This window comes from Pleurodeles waltl, chromosome 2_1 (assembly GCF_031143425.1).
Source record: "Pleurodeles waltl isolate 20211129_DDA chromosome 2_1, aPleWal1.hap1.20221129, whole genome shotgun sequence".
Classification (NCBI taxonomy): Eukaryota; Metazoa; Chordata; class Amphibia; order Caudata; family Salamandridae; genus Pleurodeles; species Pleurodeles waltl.
Window position 1 is genome coordinate 777,168,321 of NC_090438.1, and position 24,230 is coordinate 777,192,550.

General features: G+C 43.8%; 1 protein-coding gene across 1 annotated transcript in view; it reads left to right on the plus strand.

The window, feature by feature from the left end:
• TPMT (thiopurine S-methyltransferase) overlaps window positions 1-24,230 on the plus strand; it is a 149,637-nt gene that overhangs the window by 49,058 nt on the left and 76,349 nt on the right. The window contains exon 2 of the mRNA XM_069218303.1: window positions 21,885-22,020. Within this exon, the coding sequence (XP_069074404.1) occupies window positions 21,890-22,020 (131 nt within the window). The 5' untranslated portion in view covers window positions 21,885-21,889. The remainder of the gene's footprint in view (window positions 1-21,884; window positions 22,021-24,230) is intronic.

The following is a 24,230-nucleotide window of genomic DNA, read 5'->3' on the forward strand; positions in this document are numbered from 1 at the left end:
GCCACCATGAAGGATTCCCCCGAGCAGCGGTAAGTCGGCGGGAGCCCGCCGACTTGCCGCTTCTGACTGCGGCTGAACCGCCGCGGTCAGAATGCTCGTGGGAGCACCGCCAGCCACCGGCCGCCAGGGTCAGAATGACCCCCTCTGTCTTCTCACTTCATAAGTTGGCCAAATGATAAATATAGAAATGAAATCGTTTACAAAGCAAAAGTTCAGAATCTGTAAGACCAGTTGAAACTAATGTGTGAGCTAACGTATGTTGCATCCTGATTTATTAAACGCATGAAAAGTACCGTATCTACTCAATAATATAAAAGCTATCATGTATGCATGGTTAAGATGAGCATCGCTTACTATAACTACCCAACTCTGGCATTGTGTTTGCTATTACCGTCCCAAGAACGAAGTTCAAATGTTAGCAAAGCAGAACAGACCTTAGTGATCACAATAGGTAGGCAACAAAATGAAGTAATCCTCGGGATCAAAACGTGTGACTTGTGGGTTCCACATGTAACTCTAACCAAGACCTGCTGTATCCGTGCAGCGCTGTGCAGAATGCACATTGACATTACTAAACTGCTTGATTGCAAACAAGTTTTAAAAATGAAAATCCATAAATATAAATGAGCTATTGCGTTGTCTAGGGCTAACTTTTAGATTGTGTTTGAGGAAAAGGTAGCACAGTGGGAGTTGCAGGTTTGTGATGTGCCTTGTTTGACAGTAAATGTAGGTACCTAGGGACTCAGTTGGATTTACAGCTGAGGGCAGGCTGCAAGAGACACCTGTGGTGTTTTAGCAAGGTGTAGGAGTCTTTTGGCTAGTGAACAGGGCCTGTAAAGGTTCAAGATGCATAGCGGATGAGTTGAGGGTCTCCTGTGCAGTGGGGGTACTTTAAATATATCTCAGGGGAATTACCAAAATATTGTGGAAAAAATATTGTGTTACAAGAATATTGTGGCAAAAATATTATCAACTCAAAAATGCCATGGGCTAAATTATAGAATGTAAGAATATTGTGTTTTGGGTATGTAACATTGTTTATTAAGTATTGCAAATTAATGTTGTTTAACATATTTGTATTAAATATTATTTTTTAATTAAACACCATTACATTTACATATTTAAAAGATTGTAATTTGTATTTTTACTTTTACATTTATCTTTTTATCTACGAGCATATGCTTACATATTTTTTATACTGTTATGTATTTAAATGTTTTTTTAAAGTTTAAGAATTTAAATTGCACATCTAACACCTCCAAACTACAACCTTTTCCCTACTGGTTATAGTGCCCCAAGCACTGAACATTTTTCGTGTGCCACCTTGTAGCTATATACTCAATTGTGAAATATCAGGAGCCCTGTCAGAACTTACTGACCTAACCCTTAACTTTAATAAAGCAAGAAAGTGCTGCTGAGTGTGGTTAGAATTGGCACCGGCAACAGTAAGGGCACTGGGACGTCACGTTGTTCACTTTATTTCTCACTTCTGACCAGACATACAATAGTTTACCTATGAGAGCTGGGCAGAATGTAGAAGGGTGTAAGAAGAAAACTTGGATATCATATTTGAGATTGTTTCTGGTATTAATTTATATATTACTATTTTTTAATACTTGCCTCGTTTTGTAGAGAGGTTAGGCGATATGACCTGCATTCCACAAGGTTTTCCCCAAGATGGGGCAGCATCAACATTGTTTGCATCAGCCATAGATGGAGCTACTTTTGAAATGAAAGAGTTATAGAACCCTATAAGGAAATGTACCATACGTGCTCAGAAAGTTTTGTAAAACAATGTCCATGGAGCTTTAGAGATTCCAATAATTTTTATTGTTTAAATTACCTCTTCTTAGTCACAGGTTGTTTCAGTATGTCGACCAGAGATGCCAAAATTCATTTTATATTATCTTGCGTCAGATAAGCCTTGATAGACTTAGGATCAGTCAGGCCTGCCCCATAAAGTTACTGATAGTATTGATAGAACCATTCTCATTTTTTGTGTCATCCAGTTTTGCGTCCACATTGTCATTTCTGTTAAAGGGAATACATTATTTTGTTTGCTACACATTCATAGGATTTGTCGTTTGAGCTCGCAAAGTCGCATTCTGCTCTTTTAAGATCTAAAGAGTCGACTTCTAGGAGTCCACATTTAACACTACACCTGTGATTGTAAGTGTTGACATTGCATTTCTGCTACTTCTAACTCATCTACCAAGCTTGCCTTTTTCTTCTCTGATTTTCTCTGAGCAAACCTTCTCAGCCATCATATGTCCATTTAGCACCACTTTTAACACATTCCCATGTCATGTTTATTGAATACTTCCCAGTGCCATTGTATGATAGAAATGTCTTCATCTGACCTGCCTCTGCCATTTTAAAGGCTTTGGGTCTGATTTAGAACTTGGAGGAAGGGTTACTCCTTTACAACCGTGACAGAAATCCTCTCTCCCAAAATCTAGATCTCATGTGAAATAATGGGATTTAGATTTTGGGAGATAGAATATGCGTCACAATTGTGAGGGAGTAACCCTTCCGCCAATTTCTAAATCATGCCCTTTATGCCTAATGTAAAAGTCATAGTGTGGTGCAAACACTGTGATTCATAAAATCATATGGTTTGTGACCGCAAAATGGTTATCCTCTGTATGAAACCCATTTTGTGAGTCGGAAAAGCATTTATAACTCATTATCAGATGTGCACCCTATTCTGAATTGCATTTTGGGAGACTTGCCTCCTAATTGCATGCATTATACATTCTTCTTGCAGCACAGATCTTTTTAGGAGCACCCACGTCGCCCCACAATCCATTAGAAACTTTTGTGCTGCATTTGAAGAATAAAAAGAAAAAACTGGCAATATCAATGTCTTGGGTGCTTGGCAAGTTCATTTAAGATGTTCCACACTGTAAGCCAAAGGAGCACATCATTTAATTCAGTGAGAAATACCAATAAATAACTTGCACTAGACCCTTGCCTTAGTTTCCATCCTCTGCATGCCTCATCTCTCTAAAAGGAGCAAATTTGAAGTCACATTTATGTTTGCCTTAAATTCTATCATTGTACTTCTACAAATTACCAACACTTCATTTCAAGTATCTCAGTCTATCCTTCTTTGAAAGTCATACCCTGCAATCTAACAATACCTAATCTCTTCTAGCTCTTCTGTTAACCCCACCAAATATCTATTGCCCCATCTAATGATCACATCTAACCTCTTTTAATTTAATATACCACAAATAAACTGGTATAAATGCATGGAATGGTTTCCTTAAAAGCATAAGGCCGATCCCAATAATCAACATCAACCAATAACCAATGGATTAACCACTCACCTTGGTTTATGCTGCTTGGCATAAAACTCTTTAACGACTCGCCAATGGTACTAACTGCTTAAATAAACATTTGGAGAACACCACAACAGCTTGTAACTCAAAAAGCATTTGCTTTTGCGATTGCCCCAACAGACTCTAAAGTGCTTATTAATACTGTACCCCAAATAGCTACCAGATATTACCCTCTCCCCCCCCACATTTGCCATTTAGGAAGATTCACTTAACTGCTCCAGCCCCCAACACACCTTATCACTTATATTTCTCACCAGAAATGCTGCAATCATATTCCATGTGTCAACTGTTCTGTGGCCTAAGTGATCCGAACGTGACCCATTTGTTCTGCGATGGTCCTTTCATTGTTACCTGAAGCTTATTTTATGCTGCTAGTTTCTTAAGCCTGCTTCAGTGATCCTCTGTACCTTTGTGTCACACCTCAGCATAGATTACAAGACTGCGAAGTCTAAAGTTTTCAGCATCACTAACTCCTTAAAGATGCTGCAGTACATTTGTTATTAGCTATTTTTAGATATCTTTTATTAATTTTGCAAGCAAGGTACAACTACCATATAGAAGAAACAACATGCTTCCCCCATGCCCCCCCCAAATTCGCTCCCAGCAAACAACATGGAATTTCTCAAATATCGTAGTTTCTCCAAATAAGAAAGCTAATCCTTCACTGTTTATTGTTCTTTTATGTAGTAGAGTCTTCGTCCGTGTCATATTCAGAGGTTGCTCGTGAGTTGTCTGATATCGTGTCACCTGGGTGTTTGAGGCAATCTAACAGTGTGTCCCATTGTCGTGCTGTTTCTCGAGTTCCTCTCCCCTGTGCTGCCTCTTGATGTAATATATTTCCCTCTGCCTCTGCCCATTTTATCACTGTGTTCTGCCACCTCTGAATGTCCTTTCAATGAATCTTAATTTCTCTTTTGGCAAATATTAGTGCTAGGTCAATATATTTATTAGTAGTCTTTTTGGTGGAAGGGCGGGGAAAATGTCCTAATAGTGCTGTCAAGGGTGACAGCCTCAGTTTCCTGTCTGTATCCACAGACAAGTTCTTGAATACCTCTTCCCAGTAAGGCACTATTTTCAGACAGTGCTACAGCATGTGTTCCAATCCTGCCTCTGGTTCTGGGCAGCGGGGGCAACCCCCACCTCTGGTAGCATACATTTTTTTGGGGTAAGATAAGCTCTGTGGTAGATATAGAGGTTTAATAATTTAAAGCAAGCATTCCTAGTTGGCGAATATATATGTGTAGTAATCCTGGCCCATCTCTGCTCGTCTGTAGGTATCACCAACTCTGTCTGCCACTTCAACCTGAGTTTATCCAAAGGAATGGCTGTGTCTTTGTGTAAGGCCTTGTAAATTGCTGATATAACACCCCTTTCTCCCCCATGTGAGCAAATAATGCGGCATCCTTCATGTATTGGTGGTTTGTGACACCCCAACCTCCAGGACCTCTGTATAATCCTAATGATCGCGTTGTATAGAAGAAACATTCCGGAAGGGACATCAAACTGCTCCCTGAGCTCAGCAAAAGTACGTAACTCTTCGTTATGATACAGGTCCCCCAGTACTTTAATATTATATGTAGCTGGTTTCTTGATCCCTGCTAGGGCTCGCACCCCGGTACATGCATCAGACCTTCTATTGGTATTTCCGGAGCAATATGGGAGTGCTGTACCTGAGCGCTGCAGCGCTGCAGACTGCGTTCCTAACATACCTGTATAGTATGCAATTCTTGTGGTAGCTGCTGTTGTTTCCCTCAAGGGCTCAGCAGTACGCTCAGGAGAGCACCTAAATTATACTGTGAGTTACATTCTGCTGATTCCTCACCTAGAGATCTTGCCAGCCATTCTCCATGTCTGGTGCAGCCAGTCCCCCCTCTAATGTGTGTTTCTGAAGAGTGCCCAATGCCAGTCTGTGCCTGGCCGATCCCCAGATTAAACTAGTCATCATAGAGTTAATGTCTCTGAATACTGATTTTGCAACAATCAGCGGGAGAGTAGAGAAATAGTACAACAATGTTGGCAACATTATCATTTTTAGTAACGCCACTCTCCCTGTGACCGATAGCGAAGCGTTCTCCAGAACTGCATGTCAGTTCTCAATTTCCTTATTGCCTGATGTATATTCCCCTCTAATAAGTCTTCTGATTTATGGTATATGTTGACTCCTAGGTAACGAAATGTAGTGGGTGCCCAAGTTAGCCCTCGTGTGTCATTGATCTTCGGGACCCCCTCCATTAGGGGGAAGATTTCTGCCAATTTATCCGTAAACTCGATGCACCCCCAAATTGCTCCAACATAGCCATAGCTCCTGGTAGGCCAGTTTCTGCATCCCCCAGGAAGATCAGCATGTCGTCTGAATATATTGCAATATGGTGTTCTTGCATCCCCACCTGGAGCCCTTAAAAATAGGTGCCTGATATTGCCATTCGGGCAAGCGGTTCCACCGCAGTAGCAAAAAGCAAGGGCGACAGGGGACAGCCCTGCCTGGTGCCCCTGACGATTTGGTATGGATCAGATATTGTTCTACCCGTACGTACTCGCGCTTTGGTATTCGTATAGAGCGGCTGCGTCCAGCAGATAAAGTCCTGCCCCAGTCCCAATCTCAGCATTACCTTCTCCAGGAAATCCCATGGAAGGCTATCAAAAGCCTTTTCAATATCCACTGAAATAATCGCTGCCCGCTGCAAGGTTGGAGACGCAGAGTGCAGTATTGAGACTAATCGTCTTATGTTCTGTGCTGTGCTACGCTGGGAGACAAACCCAGATTGATCCCTATGGATCAGTGTCGTCATATAGGGTAGAAGGCGGGCAGCAAGTGTTCGACTAAGTATCTTATAGTCCATGTTAAGCATGGACAAGGGGCGGCAGGAGCGCACATCCCCCGCCTGCCTGCCAGGTTTTAGAAGGGGTATCATGACAGCTCTGTTTGTGGACTGAGGCAGAGACCCTGTCCCCCCCGCCTCTGCGTATAAGGTGCACAAGTGTGGGGACAGCTGTTCCAGCTATACACTATAAAACTCTACAGGGAGTCCATCAGCCCCCGGAACCTTTCCTCTTGCCAAATTTTGGACAGCGGCTTTGATATCCGCATTCGTGATTGGCTCAGCGAGGGCTTGTCTATCCACCTCCCCCAGCAGTGGGAGGTCAAGTTCGTCCAGATCTTTTACTTGGATGGAGCTCAGAGCCTCCACAGGTGGGGCATATAGTTGGGCATAATAGCTAGTGAATCTGGCGTTTATTTCATTCTGCCCATAGAGACAACAGCCTGCTGCGTCTTCAATCTCTATTACCAAGTTCTGAGGTCTCGGTGGAGCCGCGAGCCACGCCAGCAGTAAGCCCGCTTTGTCTCCCTCTGCGTGCTGCCTAGATAAGTACTTTCTGTAATCAAAACAGCTCAACTTTTCTGTTGCCATTGCAATTTTTTCTTTTACATCAGCAAGAAGAGGGGCCAGAGCTGGGTTATTGGGCCTGTGACACTCAGTGTCTCTAAGGGAATCTTCATGTTTCTGCATATCTAGTTCTAAGGTCCAACAAACCCCTATGTTCTCCGCTATACACTTTCCCCTAATGACCGTTTTGAATGTCTCCCATTCAATCGCTCTGGAGGACGCTGTTCCTGTATTATAGGCAAAAAAAAGCCTTTATTGCAGTCGATATCGAGTGTTTGAATGCCTCGTCCTCAAGCATTTCTGTTCTGAGACACCAAGTTGGTATGCTTGGTTTTTCTCTGCGCCAGGTCAGTGATAATAGCAGGGGATTATGATCTGAAATAGTGCGGCATAGATATTCCGCTGCTTCTACTACGCTTTGTATCTCAGGGGAGGCAAGGAATGCATCCAGACGTACATGCAAGTCGTGTAGTGTGGAATTAAAAGAATAGTCTCGGGCTACAGGGTGATTGTGTCTCCAACTATCACTAAACCTCCACTGTCGCTGCCATTCAGAGAACAGTCTAGCCACTTTAGTTGTTAGGGAACGCGGCGGGGGGGTGCGACCTATCCAATTCAGGGTCTGCAATACAGTTATTATCTCCCCCTATCAGAGTAGCTCATGTAAAGTAGGGTCCCACTTCCAGCGGAAACGTATTAAGAAAGACTCCCTGTTCTTGATTTGTGCATATATGCCCCCCTATTGTGATATCTCTACCCTCCAGCCTCCCAGCCACTAAAACATATCGCCCCTCCTTATCTATTATTTCATGCAACGTTTGGAAAGGTACTCCAAGGCAAACCCACATTAAGACACATCTTGGAAAGGCTGAGTAAGTTGTTGCAAATATTTGGCCACACCATCTCTTCGCGAGGGCCCTGACTTCTGGTTCTAAGAGGTGTGTTTCCTGTAATAAGGCTATGTGGACTCCCCTTCTCTTAAGCTGATTGTATACCTTGTACCTCTTACACATGCTATTCAAAACCCTAGCATTTCAGGTAACAATTTTATAAGTCAAGGGGGAACCCATAAAGTACAAGTGTGAGAAGTGATGCTGTATTTACTCCCCCACAACAGCCTGGGACTTATCCTCAAAAATACATTCCTAGTTTGAAGTACTGCTAAAGTCACTGTACTGGGAGCAAATCTACTATAATGCACATAACTAAAACCCCAATACCCCAACTCCCTTTCCCCAGGACCGGTATCTAAAACTATCCCCGTCCAAACAGTTAAAGCAGAAACTAACATCATGTGAGTAGGGCGACACCCCAGAGCCCGAGAGCCCGCATCCCGGCGCGTCTTGGGGCCCAATCAGGCTGAATCATGTTCCAACAATCTTATTACACAGCTGCTCCTATATCTATCATGGGTTATTATGTTGTGCAGTCAGAAGATAGAACCCCGGTTTCCCGTTGTGAGCCACTTTGAGTTAACCTCCCCTCTCCCCCTTGCAGGACCCATGCATCAACTGTGTAATATCCCACACTGTACTGTAAAATAAGCTGTTACAGTCTGACTGCATAGTCATTCTCCAAGATCCTCTGCATCTATGTACATGGTGTTCAAATATGATCCTCCGAGGATCTCGGGGTTACTTTAGGCATACTGACGGATGTGTCCTGAGAGGAGAAGGAATTACTACCAAAATTGGAGTCATGATCAGAGAGAGCCTCGGAGGACTGAGTTAAAGCAGAATTCCCCCACTCATAACTGCTGCAACATCCACTGCTTCTTGCATTTCCTTCAATGCCTTGTGTCGCGGAGGTGCCACCTTTGTTCCTCGCCTGCTTGACCTGTTGTGTCTCCTGTTGGTTGCATGGGGTTCCCAGCTGTGGATTGGAGGTCGAAGGGTCATTAGATTCCAACCAGTCCCATACCAATTGGGGAGAGGTGAAAAAGTGTGTCTTATCACAGTAGGAAACTCTCAGTTTAGCCGGGAAGAGCATAGCATATTGAATTCCACGGTCACAAAGCCGCCTTTTAGAGTCTTTGAAAGAGGCTCTTTGCTTTTGCGTTTCCCTGGTAAAGTCTGGAAATATCATTATCCATTGGTTTCCCAGCGTTATTTTCCCCTTCAGTCTTGCCTGTGCTAGGATAAAATCTCTGTCTTTAAAATGGAGTAATTTTGCAACAACCGGGTGAGGTCCTGCTCCTGGGGGAGGAGGTCTAGCTGGTACTCTGTGGGCTCTTTCAATGGCAAAGAAGGGGGACAAGACATCTGGAGCCACTGCTTCCTTTATCCATTTCCCTAGGAAAGTCTCCATATGCGCCGCACCCTGTTCCACCTTTTCAGGAAGTTCCACTAGCCGAATATTGCTTCTGCAGGCATGGTTTTCGGCGACTTCCACTCTTGTTTTCAACGTTTTTACTCGGTAGGTAAGCCCTATCAGGTCTGCAAAGAGGGCTTTTTGGTCTGGGGCCAGTTGTTCCAGAGTCCTTTCATTTGAAGCAACTTTATTGGTGAGCCTGCGATGGTCGTCTCTCAGCAAGGATAGATCCACCGTTAGAGTATCAATTTTTTGTTCAAGGGCCTCTCAGGAGTCTTGGATCGCCTGGAATATAGTGTCGAGTGTGGTCTCAGGGGTTGGTGCAATGCTGCCTGCCCCAGCGTTAGTAGCTTGCTCAGGTGGTTTAGCAGCACCCATACCCTCCATTTCCTGGGCCTACCTCCTTTTTGGCTTGCCGATCGTACCAGACTCACTCTCCCACTTCCTTTAGGGTCAAGCGCCGTTGGCATCCACAGAGTGCTAGTGTTTATTTAATCCAGTGGACAGGTCGACCAGCACCAGCAACTGCTCACTCAAATCTCCAGTAATTTCGGAGGGGATCAGCTCATATGGACCAGTTATTCCCTGGTTAGTGCCCCTCGCTGGGTGGTGATGCGGCCTTGTAAATCGGGTTGTATTCCTGTGCTTTACTTTGCTGCAGCTGCTCATGACGAGGACACCTCAGCCCACCATGCCACTCTCTTCAGGGTTCACAAGCGCTAGGGTATCTGTGTCCCTAGCTGAGCTCCGCTACACTGAATTATGTGTCAAGGGCCAGTTGCGGCACAGAGGGGTCGTGCTTACTTCTCCCAATCCCTTAGCACTGAGGAGGGGCCGGGGGATACATTGCTGATGGCTCCAGCCATCTCCCCCGAAGCCGCATGAACAGGCATACAGTAACAGAGCGAGCCTCCTGCTCTAGTAAGTTCAAGTGTGGTCTCTGTTTATCTTTACTTCGCCCGCTAGAAATACTCCGAGATGCTTGGAAGGGGGGTGCAGTCGCTCTTGCCGTACCTGGTTTTATTGTCTTTTCGACTGCCTATGCATCCAATTCACCTCTGGCTCCACTCTGTGCGAGTCGCACGGTCTCTTCCAACACTCGGACAGCAGCCGCCATTTTGGTACGCCCTGGCTTAGGGCCTGAGGGTTCCGTGTGGAGTCATGTCACCTCCCCCAGTCCCGGCATTGGTGGTCGTCGGTGCCCCAGTCTTTCAGAGCTCCCGGACACCGTTCAAAACTTTTCTTGAGGCTGCTGTGTCATCAGGATTTTAAGGGCCCACCGACGGCCGCCAGGAGCTCCGTGTCAAGCGTGCGGCTTCATCGGTCGCAGGCCATGTCCCCCTCTTACTTCAGCTATATCCTCCACAATTGGGTGCTTTCTGTTTTGCTGTGCAGTACCTGAGTAGATAGGGCCCTACTCCTGAGCGTGCTCATGACTCTTGCTTGTCACCTGCTTTTTCCTCTTCCTTCAGCTTAAAGATTTATTTTTTAATGATTTTATTCCATATCTTTTGTCCTTCCCAGTAAATGTCAACCTAAATGGGTGTCACTTGTAGTATTGCATTTTGTTGCTCTGCAAATATTGAGTTAGTGGTTTACACTCCATGCCATTCTGCACTCTTATAGTAGCTGTATGTGATGACCTTTACAAATTACTTCCTCATCTTCTCACACTGTTTCCATTATACTTTTTTAACAATATTAGCAGGGTTGATATAGTGAGAGCCCACTTTGTTTATTCTAGGTGTGTATTTCATTTCAATTGATGACACTTATGATTAACCAAGAACTACTTCGAGCATCTTTCACACATGCAAGTTTAAGTTGTTCTGTTCTAATTCAGATATTGTTTCATATTTGTCGATTTTCTAAGTCTTCTTTCTCCTGAATGATATTCTGGTCAAGCGTTGCCGCTCTAGCCCATAGCCTCCTATCAATTTTTCTATCCGCTATTGTGCCTTCCTGACCCCTGTTCCCCACTACCCAAACCCAAACCCAAGTTGTTTAATTCTCTGAAAATCTCCTGCAGGCCTCTTTTAATATCTAATTTATTTAAGTTAATATCTCCTTTAATACCCTTGAGAAAGAGTTAGCATATTGTCGGGCTTCAAGATGAAGTAGGTATAGATTTGTGTTTGGAGTTTGAAGGGATAGCATATATTTAACAGATGATTCTTTCCTCCCTCATCCACCTGCCTTACTATGAGCAAGTTTAGGGCTAATCCCTCCTGTCTATGGAAGTCTATTTCATCCTCAGCCTGTTTTCTGTAGTTTTGGCCATCTCCCCAGTTGATCTGAACAAGCTGCGGTCTACTTTCTCATGCAGGTACAGCCTCTCCAGATTCTCTCTTGTCCTCCCCTCACCAGCTGTTATGTGAAGTTCAGTTATCATGAACTTTGCCATCCAAGCTTGATGTGACTGTTCTCAAGCCTTATCACCCCCAACTTTCAGTATTTCATCAAGGTCTCTGTCTCAGTGGTTGTTTTAATTTCAAGGAGCATAATGTGAGAGAAAGGCAATTATTATTTACACTCTAGACAATTTATCAGTTTTGTTACCAGGAGTTAAATATGTCCACCTTCTCCATGCATCACAGGCTGTCAGAGAGGGCCATGGGGAAAGCAGAGGTTACTGGGCCCAACTATGGAAATTGTGGGCTTTTACCCCTGCTGTCCCAGAGCCCAGCTACTATGGGTCCTGAGCAACTAAACTAAATACTACCCATTCAGCACTTGTCTCTCACTGGTAGCACAGATTGAGCAGTCCACGGCTTTTCTGGGTGGGGTAGGTGCAAGGAATGTACATGCACAAGACTCGGAATACAAACGGTAACTGCAATAAGCTGATTGTCCAGTAAAATGTAAGCTCACCAAGTATAGAAACAGCACACTAAATAATCACCACAGTGTCTTAGCGTTAGCGAAGTCCCTGGCAGTGTCCGTAAGTCACCCTGTATCTTCTAATGTGGCTAGTTATTCCCCACTCAATATTGAAAGTGACTTTCAAATGCGGCCCACGTTAGTCAACCTGCAACAAAATCCTGTTCTGGCCTTAAGAGTCAACTTCAGTAGTGAAACTTGCTACGTTTGTGCAAATCCCAAGAAGACCTGATTTCCTAGTTCAGTGTTGCCGGAACCAAAGGCAGCTGGGGAGCGCAGGCAGACCAGAGCACATTTTCATGGGTTTGGCCATTTGATGCTGGAGGGCAATAACTACTTACTGTCTTTTCCTATTAATGCATTTGGGCTGCTACAGTCTACAGACAGTCCATGTTGCTTCCAAAATGGAGCCCGCAGGTCTCCATGCTATGTACGATGCACAAACACTCAGATACTAGCACTCCTGTGCAAGCATCACACGTTACACAGTGCTACACACAGTCATTATGTAGGCCAATTGTGAGTTAAGAACACAATCACGATCGGCACACACAGGAGATTTTAGGGTACCACAATCTGGTCTGCAGAAACACTTTATAAAAAGTAGGAAAACGGAGACTGACATGCAGTGGTGTTGGATAGATCACTTGATAGCTACAATTCCCACATGGCAAATACCATGGCTTCACTGCAAACACAGGAGCTAAGACCTACATTCCTCCCGATTACAAGGGCTACTTTAGGACTTGGGATATGTTGGCAAGGAAAAGGAAACTAACAACCTTCTCCTCACTGTTCACACCCATATGCTTCAATTCAGATCCCTCCCCAGCAATGAATGCCATCACGTACGTAAAATAGATTGTAAATGTTTCATGATGGAATCTTTTTTCAGAAATGCCCACATTCAAACATTTAAGGACCTCAAGCACCAATACCATCTCCCAGAAAGCATACGCTTTACCTTCTTTCAAGCTCGCCATTGGCTCCTTCACCCAGGCACGAATCCTTGTCCATTCATGTCACTGACAGCATTCGAGAAATGGCTCATGAGTACCCAAACGTATAAACACACTATCTGCACACACTCCCAATTTTTGAATGATGACCAAAGCACTACCAAATCCCCAGCACAGAGGAAGTTGGAGCGGGAACTAGGCGAAACTATCACTTGCACAAAATGGAGTAAAATCTATGGCAAAACTGTAGCATCCAGAAGGGAATGTCAGAGCAAGGTTACATAGTACAAATGAATATATCACTGGTATAAAACAACTCACAAATTAGCAGATTGAGGCAAATGGCAAGATTTAGGCAAAGCTTTTGAGATAGCTATTACTAGAGATCTCAGTGCTATCCTGCTGGATGTTTCTCACCAAAGAACTAGATCGTATAAGTTACTTAGATGCAGACAACTCGCATTAGCCCTTACAGCAGCAATACAGACTCTTTTAACGAAGTAGAGACTACAGTTCCTGCCATTTCCCAAGGATTAGCTTAATAGGCTATTGAACATGCTTGTCTTTGAGTATATCACACAACACTTAGAAAAGCAATATAAAACATACAACACAAACTGGGCCTTTCCTTTAGTCCACCAATATCTTGTCTAAAGAACATCCTCAACACTTTAGAGCTCTTTGCCTTATCCCAGACTAGAGGTTTTATAGATTACGTTTTACAGTACAAGGATTGACATCTTCATAAGCTACCTAAAACTCATTCTCACAGATGTTTACAAGACATGGCTCTGACAAGGTTGATTCTAACCAAGAGAGGGACATTAATATGCCGAGTACCCTTCACTTTGCTTGAGCTAGAGTAATGCTGGCGTATAGATGGGGAAAAAGAAGGCGAGTTCAAAGGTTTTTTTTTTTCTTTTTTTTGCATGACAGCAGACTAACACTCCTCTCCAGTCATTGATCTAGGTGATGGTATGTGTCTACTAATACTAATAAAAAAGGTTTCACTAAAAAGAACACAGCTTTGGAACTTTACTTGAGTATAGGCTGGTATCCACCACTCCAGTGACAGTTAAAAAGGCCTGTTCACACTACTGATTACCACTAAATGCTGAATCCGTATACTGTCTCCACTGCACTCATGTCACTTAATCCCTCACAAGGGCTGTAGAACATTACCACTGCATGGGTAGCACTTGGCGCACCCCTTACGGTCGAACAAGACTGCATTACTGTAAAACAGACCTAGGTCATGGCGCACATACAAAATATGTGTTCGCCCATTACCCAAAAAACAGTTCTTGGGTCCCGGATATCCATCCAGCTGCTACACTCAGGGCAGCTGGGGCACTCAGGCCAGGGATGCACGTCCGTCACCATGTCCGTCACTTTTACATCCACACACAGGCAAAGTCTTCTTTCACATTGATTCTGACAACCAGCTATACATCTTAGTCAGTAGCCAGTCTTTTTCACTCCACTGTGCTTTTATTTAATTCTCACTTTGAGGTTCAGACCTCCACCTGCATTTGTGACTTGATTTCCATGAGACACAGCTTTGAAGTTTGGTCAAACTTTTCCTGCTGATTTCACCCTTCTCCTTACCTTCTTCGAGGCTTAGCTCTGACTAGATTCACAATTAAAAACCTATTGGTATCAACTGCTTAGTTTCAGTTTGTCCCTAGCCCTCTCAGGTTCTCCATCAGGAACCATAGGTTTGTGCTCTTTTCTACCCTTTATACCTTGGTTGCTAGGGCGCCACATTATCTCCGGCTGCTGAGGAGTCACTTATTTGATGGGGGCTGCCTCTAAATGTTATTAAAGCGCAGATTCCCTTTGGGAGCAGATAGAAATATGGAGTTTAGGGTCTCTGAGTTCACAATTTAAAAATACATCTTTTAGTAAAGTTGGTTTTGAGATTGTGTATTTGAAAAAGCCACTTTTAGAAAGTAGGCATTTTCTTGCTTAAACCATTCTGTGACTCTGCCTGTTTGTGGATTCCCTCTCTAGGTCAGTTTGACAGTTGGGCTGGCTGATTGCACCTCTCTCTAGACAGTGACACAAAGGGTCCTGGGGTGTAGCCTGAATATCCTGATGACCCATATGGGCTTGAGGGGAGGAGAGGTCACTTACACCTGAATTGGCTGCGCCTGCCCTCACACAATGCACTCTCCAACATCCTGGTGTGTGGCTGGGGACTGGCCTGGACAAGAAAGGATCTTACAGACACTTGAGACTTTACTTTGAAGTTTGCCAACTTCAAAGGCAGAAAGGGGTATAAGTAGTGGACCCAAAACCCCAGACTTTAGATTACTTCAAGGAGTCAAGAGGAGCCTCTGCCTGGAGAAGAGCTGAAGAGCTGAGGAGAAGTGCTGCCCTCGCCTGTGACTGTGCTGTGTTAGGCTATCCTGCAGGTGCTGCTTCTGCCTGTGCAACGGGACAGAGACTGGACTTTGTTGCATTCCTGCTTGAGAAGTGACTCCAAGGGCTTGGAGTAGAGCTTGCCTCCTGTTTTGAAGCCCCAGGGACAGCAAAGGCTTCACCAACCAGACCTGAGTCTACTTGCTGTGGACTCTAGCTTGCCACAGGGTGCCGTTCCAGTTCCTGGACCCCTGGAAGTTTATTCTTGGAAGCAAAACAGTCTAACGATGCTGGACGACGCAGTGCGACTTTGCAAAGGACGCCGCTGTCCGGAACCACAATGACACTTTCCCCAAGGCTGTGGACCTCGCTGAGTGCTACGAATCCGACGACCCTGTGAGCTGACGCTGCTACCCCGGAACCGCGACGCTGTCTGCCCCGAGGTCATGGACCTCGTAGAAGTCCGACGATCCTGTAGGCCTCATGACGCTGCAGCCGCGGATCCCACCCAACTTTTCTGACACCGGAGTGTTGTAAGTCCAACGTCCGTGACGACCCGACGCCATCACATCGCCTGTGGCCCTTTGACTTTATCGTGACCCTGTAAGGTTACCTGCAGCATCGTGACTCTGACGGACTTCACATCTGCCAGATCCAAGGGACTGACTTTGCATCTGACGTCGTTCACCTCCACCATCCTGTAGTGAGGACCCCACGCCGGTGTGCGATGACAGTCATTCTTCCCCGTGGGATCGGAACTAACGTCGCACTGGACCCAGCAAAGCCGCTCTCCCCGAGTCCGTGCACCGGCCTGTTTTCTACTTGTTTCTTAAGGTACTGTACCTCGGGGTCCAACAATTCCATAAACGGCGCCATTGGCGGCGCACTGTAGAAAACGCCTCCGTCACGACGCCGCATTATACCAACTTGCAGTATTTGTGCCTCAAGGCACTGTTTTCTTGCTTTTAAGTGCTAAATTCGTATTTTAACTGTATATTGTGTATTTTTATCGTATTTGGTCTTGTTTATTTAGATAAAATATTGACTATTTTTCCAAACCTGTGTTGTGTCATTTTTTAGTATTTGTACATAAACATTGTCTCTGAGTTAAGCCTGCCTGCTCGTCCCAAGCTACGAAGGGGGTGAGCAGGGGTTAGCTGAGGCTGATTCCTCTTTTACCCTGACTCGAGTCAGCATCCTTGCTTGGACAGGGGGTAACTTGACTGAGAACCAAAGACCCCATTTCTAACATATATGTAATATCTGAAGTGGGCAGGACATAAATGGATTCAGAATGATATGAGCTTAAATGCTGTTACTAAAAAGGAGGTTGCTCTCTTACTCTGTGGCTCCCGCCAGGCCTTGAGGCATTACAGGGATAAAGTACACCTTTGCAGAGCCCCAGTGGGGCCATGGTGTGTGTCTGTACATGTCTAAACATGCAAATCGAAAGCTGTGGAGCTGGGAGTCTGGTGGCTTCAACTGCTAGGAAGTCAAGCCTTTTACTGACCATTAACATGACAATGCCTGTTGTTAGGTGACAGCAGATGGAAAGACTGGGTGTAACTTAGGCAATCAATACAAAGAAAACAAATGGCTGAGTGGCATCCGGTGTTGCTTTTGACATGCATGCAACTCACATTGAAAACTAACAGGACAGTGGACCTTCGTACATCTCCAGTCTCAACTTCGCGTTGACCGTCATAGTAACAGTACTTTGGTGTGTGCAATGTGTACTTGGTGGCGTCTGCACCTAGGGACGTAGGTGCAACATACTAGACCACTTTTAGGCTTATTCGGTATTAGTTCCCAGCCCCAGAGTGTGCAGATATCCTTCCACAGATTTCAGTGTCCTTAGCAGGGCGTCAGACTCCAGTCCACTGTCCCAGACCTCACACAGCCTCTTTCTGCAGGAAGGGAGCACTGACTCACCGCTCGCCCTCTTCAGGGCACTCTTGGGTCACTGGAAGTACACAGGCATGATGAGGGCAGCTACGGAGGGCACCTTTGTTGAAGCAGAAGTTAGAGGGCGCGAGGGGGAAACCGCAGCATGTCCCGGCCTGAGGAGAAAGAGAGGATGGGCGAGAGGTGCTGACGCATCTACTGAGCCAAAGCGCAGACACATTACAACTAGGAAACAGAAGCCTCCATTAAATGGGTTATGAGCAAAAAGACCGGCCCTAAAACAAACATGATGGCTGTTTCAACAGTATACGTTTCAATGCAGTTTCAGCGCATTCTAGGGATGTGATTACAAAAAAGTGTAAAGTGTGTAAAAAAAGATTTATGACCTACAATGACTATCAAATAAAATGTAAGTAATATCTTATTTCATTTTAAAGAAGTTGTTATTACATTTTATTTTTATATAACATCCTTTTTTTGTGTGCAGTATACAAATTATGTTAGTATACGTAGAAGGTTAACCTATTCCATTATTATCTACCCTGTTCTGGGGTGACAGTTAAGGACTCTAAATATTCAAGCATGTCCGTTAGATCTGCTTGGTGTGAGATAGGAACCTGAAGTTCTTCTATAGCTTTCACAACTCATCTGACATTTGATCTTGGTCTTTGAGTGTTGAGCTAATGTGATGAGATACGGACAAAATGTATAAGACTGTTTACAAAAATGGAGCAGAGTGAGTGAAAACAGTACAGATCATGCCAATTGCTTTTCAAAAAAGAAAAAAAAAAGTAGTTTGTAAAACAGATGTTAAAATGGTGGCCTGTGGATAGATATGGTACTTGATCCCTGCTTTCAGATAGGGCTAAACAGAGCAAGAGGCATGACAATTGCATGCTGTGGACAAATGGGGAGAAAGAATAAGAGAGCGATGGAGCCAGCTAAAGGGAAGCTTATGGGCGGCTGAAGCCCACAATGTATATACAATAGGTCTCGAAGAGACAGTGCAAGCGCTGTCTAACCGAGGCCTAAAAAGGATGGATGGATGGATGAGTGAGTGAAAGAATGGATGGTGCATTAAAGGGTAAATTAATAGATAGAAAAGATGAATGGATGGAAAGGCTGGATGGATGGAGCAAAAGGATGGATGAATGAGCGAAACGATGCATGGAAGTGAGGATGTATTAGTGAAAGGGAGGGTAGATTTATGGATGGATAGTTAAATGAGTGAAAGGGTGAATGGATGGATAAGTGAAAGGAGGGGTGAAGGGTGGTTGGATTAATGCAATGGATTGATGCTTTGATGGAAGAGGAAGCAAGCTCTTCTGGGGAGGGTTACGATGATTTGCTTTGCTTGCTTGGTGCCCTAAGAGCTTTGTTTCAAAGTAAGGTATTTTAATTTTCTGGCCACTTCCTTGATGTATTGTACTCTGAAACATAGCACTTTAGACTTGGAGACTATTGGTGTAACTTCTCTGCCTCAATGCTTTTCACCCACATCAGACTTGATTTATGTCATGCTCTGAAATTATTTTTACACTTAGGTGCTCGTCACAAGTTCTGTGCTTGCCCACATTTTGATTTCTCTCATGCCGTTCCTTAATTGGGTAATGTTTTCAATCTAATCATGCTAAAGGGGAAATTGAGCCAATTTCGCAGCAGCATTCTCTGCCAATGTATAATGGTGTGCAGCTATTTTTGGAGTAGATCCGCATATGAGTAGTTTAATTGAGGTTATAAAGGATTAGCAAAGGCAATCCACCTAGCCGCAGCATTCACGTGATGCAGCTTCAGCCAAAAAAATCTGCTTTTGGCTACTAAGTCCGGAAGATTTGGAAAACAGGAACAGCTGAACCAGTGTATAACGGGGATCAAAACAATTGCATAGGGCAACAACACTAAAAAGTTCAGAATCAACCAAGTTACGGAATGGTCAGAATAAGACTTGCAAAAAAGCCATCTAGAAGGCTCATGGGTTTTCGTTTTGCTTAGCTGCGGTGAATTAGCAATTTTCAAAGTTTTCTTTAAGGGAAAGTGTGTACAGAGCAGCCAGACCGGAAGAGCCGGCCAGTGATGAGCTTGCATTTTTTGTGCTCGCTGGCTGCATGAACGCTAGCCTGGATGGAAGTTGCAAATGTCGACCTTTGATAGGTCTTGTGAAAGTCTTTGGTTCAGCAGTGGCCGTGCAGCCACTAGGAAGCTTTACGGTGTCTGATGCAACCACACCGGCTGTTGTTGTTTAGTGGTCGAAGCAAGCAAGGAACCCTCTCCGTTTGATAGTGCCAACAAAATTAAGGACATGGAATTTGCTCTAATGATTAGTAGTATAGTTTACTTTATGTTGGTCTCATGGTGGGTGCTGTAACTGGGGCGTAGCTTGGTCAGTAAATTGGGGTGGGGCTTCACATTTTCCAACAATCACGCTGGCATGTAATGTCAAAATACATTATAGGACAAGCAGGACACTTGAGAGAGCTTAAGGGACAGTAGAAAGTGAGACACATGCGGATTGGTTGTGGTACTTGGTGAGGCATTCTAAAGTATCTTATGGGGTTAAGGCACCTGCTGCAGAGATCTTTGTGTGCCCAGCGTTTTTCAATGTATAATAATAACACTCTGGTGGTTAATGCAATTGCTGGAGAGATCTATTTTGCCTGGTCACAGTTTTGACTGATAACGTAGCATAGAAGTTTAATCTGCCTACCACAAAGAACATAGTATAACATGCAAACAGCACATGTGTATTTTATGTGGATGGATAAGTTGGTTACTTTTTTTTACACAAATCCTTTTATTAGTATAGACAACCCCAACTGCTGGGTTACATTTTCCATCCCGACGTTTTGTTCCTCCTGACCATGTACTCTTAGCATATAATATATCCACTGTGATGCAAGACAAGGGTTTACTATTGGACGGGAGTCCCCTCAAATAGTAACCCCTTGTCTGATGTTTACAGTGGACATGCGGTGTCAAATTACGTTTTATTGGTTGGGGAAACACAGCCAGGAAGGGCTGACTCTTAGCAAGCCATGATGGTGCACCTTGTTGCTCTCTTCGAAGTTTTCACCAGAATCCCTACATTTGGAAAGACTCTTAACCTATAATGCCTCACAATATGGGTGATATGTGACTCCTACACCTTGTAACCCTCATTATCTTAAGTAGCATTTCATGTGCATTGATTTACTCACTTGTATGAGCCATCATCTCATAATGTATGTGGTGTAAAGTGCTTTTACACCTTGCATTGGATGAACAGCTTTATAAAACAATAGAATAAAAATTAAATCAATGCTATTTAACTGGAAATGTATGTAATTACTCATACAGATACATCTGACATTTTTACGGTGCATGCATGTTACTTACATAGAGCAATTGAACAAAGTCAACAACCTGCTTCCAAATGATAGCTTCTCATGTCCTTATGAAGTAATAACCTACCTGCCTTTGTTTCTCTCCATTGTATTGGCATCTAGATATTAGGCTCCAGATATACCCAAAACTCCACCCAGGATAACACTTGAACAAAAGAAGGACTAATGGCACTTTATATCCACCTCTGTTTAGAGCCCAGCTGGAAGTAAATAAGAAAACCATCTCACCACCTGCAGGTTTCTGCAGGAAGTGGAAAGCAGACAAAGTTCTGATGCTTCCGAATGTGACCCATATTACACCAGAACAAGTTCAGCTTGTTTCATTATGGCCAGCCCGATATGGCACAATATTAGCTGCCAGATCCGGGAACCGGCAGGATCTCCCCCAAGTCCTTCACTGCTCCTTAGAAAAATGAAAAACTGATTTTAAAATCTTGGTATTGGTATTGCTCGTCAGTCGATGATTCAGGTTTGTAATGTTACTTGGTTGTAAACAAATCTGTTAATGACTTTGATCAAAGCACACAATGCTTCTGCTTTTGTGCCTGCAGACTACCTATTCCTGGGCACCACTTTGCTTTGCACTCAAGAATCCGAAATACATCTGGGTAGAAATTAACAAGATAATTTCAGAGTAACAACAGATCCCCAGAAAGGTATTTCCAGTGGACCCACGCCTTCTCCCATATGACCTACTAGTTAATGTTAATTTGAGCAGTTAAATGGGCAGATATCGGTGTCAAGGTACCATACAAGCGTGCTCTACAATTCATCCTAGCACTTCATGGCATTATCCTTTGCATATCATTTACACGGTAAATAACATATTCTAAATGTAGCTGTTCATATGTTTTTATTATTCAGTATTAATTAATAATATTTTTGTTCCTCTTTGTGGACCCTTAGCATACTTTACAAAATAGTGGCAAAAATGGTAGATTGTCTACATCCGTTAATAATTTCAGGAATGAATACTTGGTTTGTCCAATTCCAATCCACCGTGGCAGGCATAGACCATCAAACGCTTCTGCTGTTCCCTGTGCGTGTCTTGGCTATTCCTTGTTGGAAGGTGATGATTGTTCAGCATCACAAATGACAACTTCGTTGGCAATCTCAGTACAGTAAAGTGCATTTACTGCGAACTTCCCTTTCACCGACAAAACCAGTTCTCTCTCTCTGTCCTAATTGCTATAGGGCTGCGTAGTCAGCAGTTCTTCCGCAAATAAAAGGTTCAGTCACTCATGGCTCTGAAGTGAACAGGTGCGTTGGCAGCAGAGGAGCTGTGTCACGTGCTAGTGTAGGACAGAAAAAGCGAGATCTCTTTTGTGTTCTAAAAATTGTTTTTTTTTCTTTAAGGCACAATGAATAGTTCGAGAACTCCACAGGGAGACGAAAATGCTCCGAGGCAGCAAAGTAAAGTTGTCGACGAGGAGGAATGGAAGAAGAAATGGGAGCAAAAAAAGACCGCATTTCACAAAGATCAGGTGCACAGGTAAGTTCCTGTTAAATGTTCGTTAGGAACTTCGATTTGTTGCCCAGGCTACCTTATCGGCACTCCTACTCCTAGGTTTGTGGGCTGCCTATTGTGTGAATATCTCGACCATTTTTGTAGCTGTTTAACCCCTTCGCTGACAGACCTTTTCCCCCTCCTGTGCCAAGCCTTTTTTTGGCTATTTGGGGTAGTTCCTGCTTAGGCCCTCATAACGTTTTGTCCACATAAGCTACCCACGCCAAATTTGCATCCTTTTTTCCAACATCCTAGGGATTCTAGAGGTACCCAGACTTTGTGGGTTCCCCTGAAGGAGACCAAGAAATTAGCCAAAATACAGCTAAAATTTCGTTTTTTAAAAAAAAACTAATGGGAAAAAAAGGGCTGCAGAAGAAGGCTTGTGGTTTTTCCCCTGAAAATGGCATCAATAAAGGGTTTGCGGTGCTAAAATCACCAGCTTCCCAGGTTTCAGAAACAGGCAGAATTGACTCAGAAAACCCAATTTTACAACACAATTTTGGCATTTTACTGGGACGTACCCCATTTTAAAAATATTTTGTGCTTTCAGCCTCCTTCCAGTTAGTGACAGAAATGGGTGTGAAACCAATGCTCGAAGTTACACATTTCTGAAAAGTAGACAAAATACTGAATTCAGCAAGGGGTAATTTGTGTAGATCCTACAAGGTTTTCCTACAGAAAATAACAGCTGAAATAAAAAAATATTGAAATTGAGGTGAAAAAACATCATTTTTTCTCAATGTTTTACTCTGTAACTTCTTCCTGCGATGTAAGATTTTTGAAAGCAATATACCGTTATGTCTACTGGACTCTTCTGATTGCGGGGATATGTAGGGCTTGTAGGTTCATCAAGAACCCTAGGTAACCAGAACCAATAAATGAGTTGCACCTTGCAATGGGTTTTCATTCTATACTGGGTATACAGCAATTCACTTGGTGAAATATAAAGAGTGAAAAATAGGTATCAAGCAAACCTTTGTATTTCCAAAATGGGCACAAGATAAGGTGTTGAGAAGCAGTAGTTATTTGCACATCTCTTAATTCCGGGGTGCCCAGACTAGCATGTGAATTACAGGGCATTTCTCAAATAGATGTCTTTTTTACACACTGTCTTACATTTGCAAGGAAAAAATGTAGAGAAAGACGAGGGGCAATAACAGTTGTTTTGCTATTCTGTGTTCCCCCAAGTCCCCTGATAAAAATGGTACCTCACTTGCGTGGGTAGGTCTAATGCTTACGACAGTAAACGCAACATGGACACGTCACATTTTTACATTGAAATCTGATGTGTTTTTTGCAAAGCGCCTAGCTGAAGATTTTGGCCTCTAGCTCAGTCGTCAACTAGTGAAACCAACCAAACCTGCGCATTTTTTAAAACTAGACACCTGGGGGAATCCAGGATGGGGTGACTTGTGGGGCACATTTCTGTGGCAGAAAGTTCTGGAATCTGAGAGGAGCCACAAATTTCCTTCTACCCAGCGTTCCCCCAAGTCTCCCGATAAAAATGATACCTTACTTGCGTGGGTAGGCCTAGCGCCCGCGACAGGAAACACCCCAAAGCGCAACGTGGACACATCCAAAATTTTGGAAGAAAACAGAGGTGTTTATTGCGAAGTGCCTACCTGTAGATTTTGGCCTCTAGCTCAGCCGGCACCTAGGGAAACCTACCAAACCTGTGCATTTCTGAAAACTAGAGACCTAGGGGAATCCAAGATGGGGTGACTTGCGGGGTTCGGACCAGGTTCTGTTACCCAGAATCCTTTGCAAACCTCAAAATCTGGCTAAAAAAATACTTTTTCCTCACATTTCAGTGACAAAAAGTTTTGGAATCTGTGAGGAGCCACAAATGTCCTTCGACCCAGCGTTCCTCCAAGTCTCCCGATAAAAATGGTACCACACTTTTGTGAGTAGGCCTAGTGCCCGTGACAGGAAATGCCCTAAAACACAACGTGGGCACATAACATTTTCCCAAAGAAAACAGAGCTGTTTTTTGCAAAGTGCCAAACTATGGATTTTGGCCTCTAGCTCAGCCGGCACCTAGGGAAACCTAGCACATTTTTTAAAACTAGACACCTAGGGGAATCTAAAATTGGGGTGACTTGTGGGGCTCTCACCGGGTTCTGTTACCCAGAATCATTTGCAAACCTCAAAATTTGGCCCAAAAACACTTTTTCCTCACATTTCAGAGACAGAAA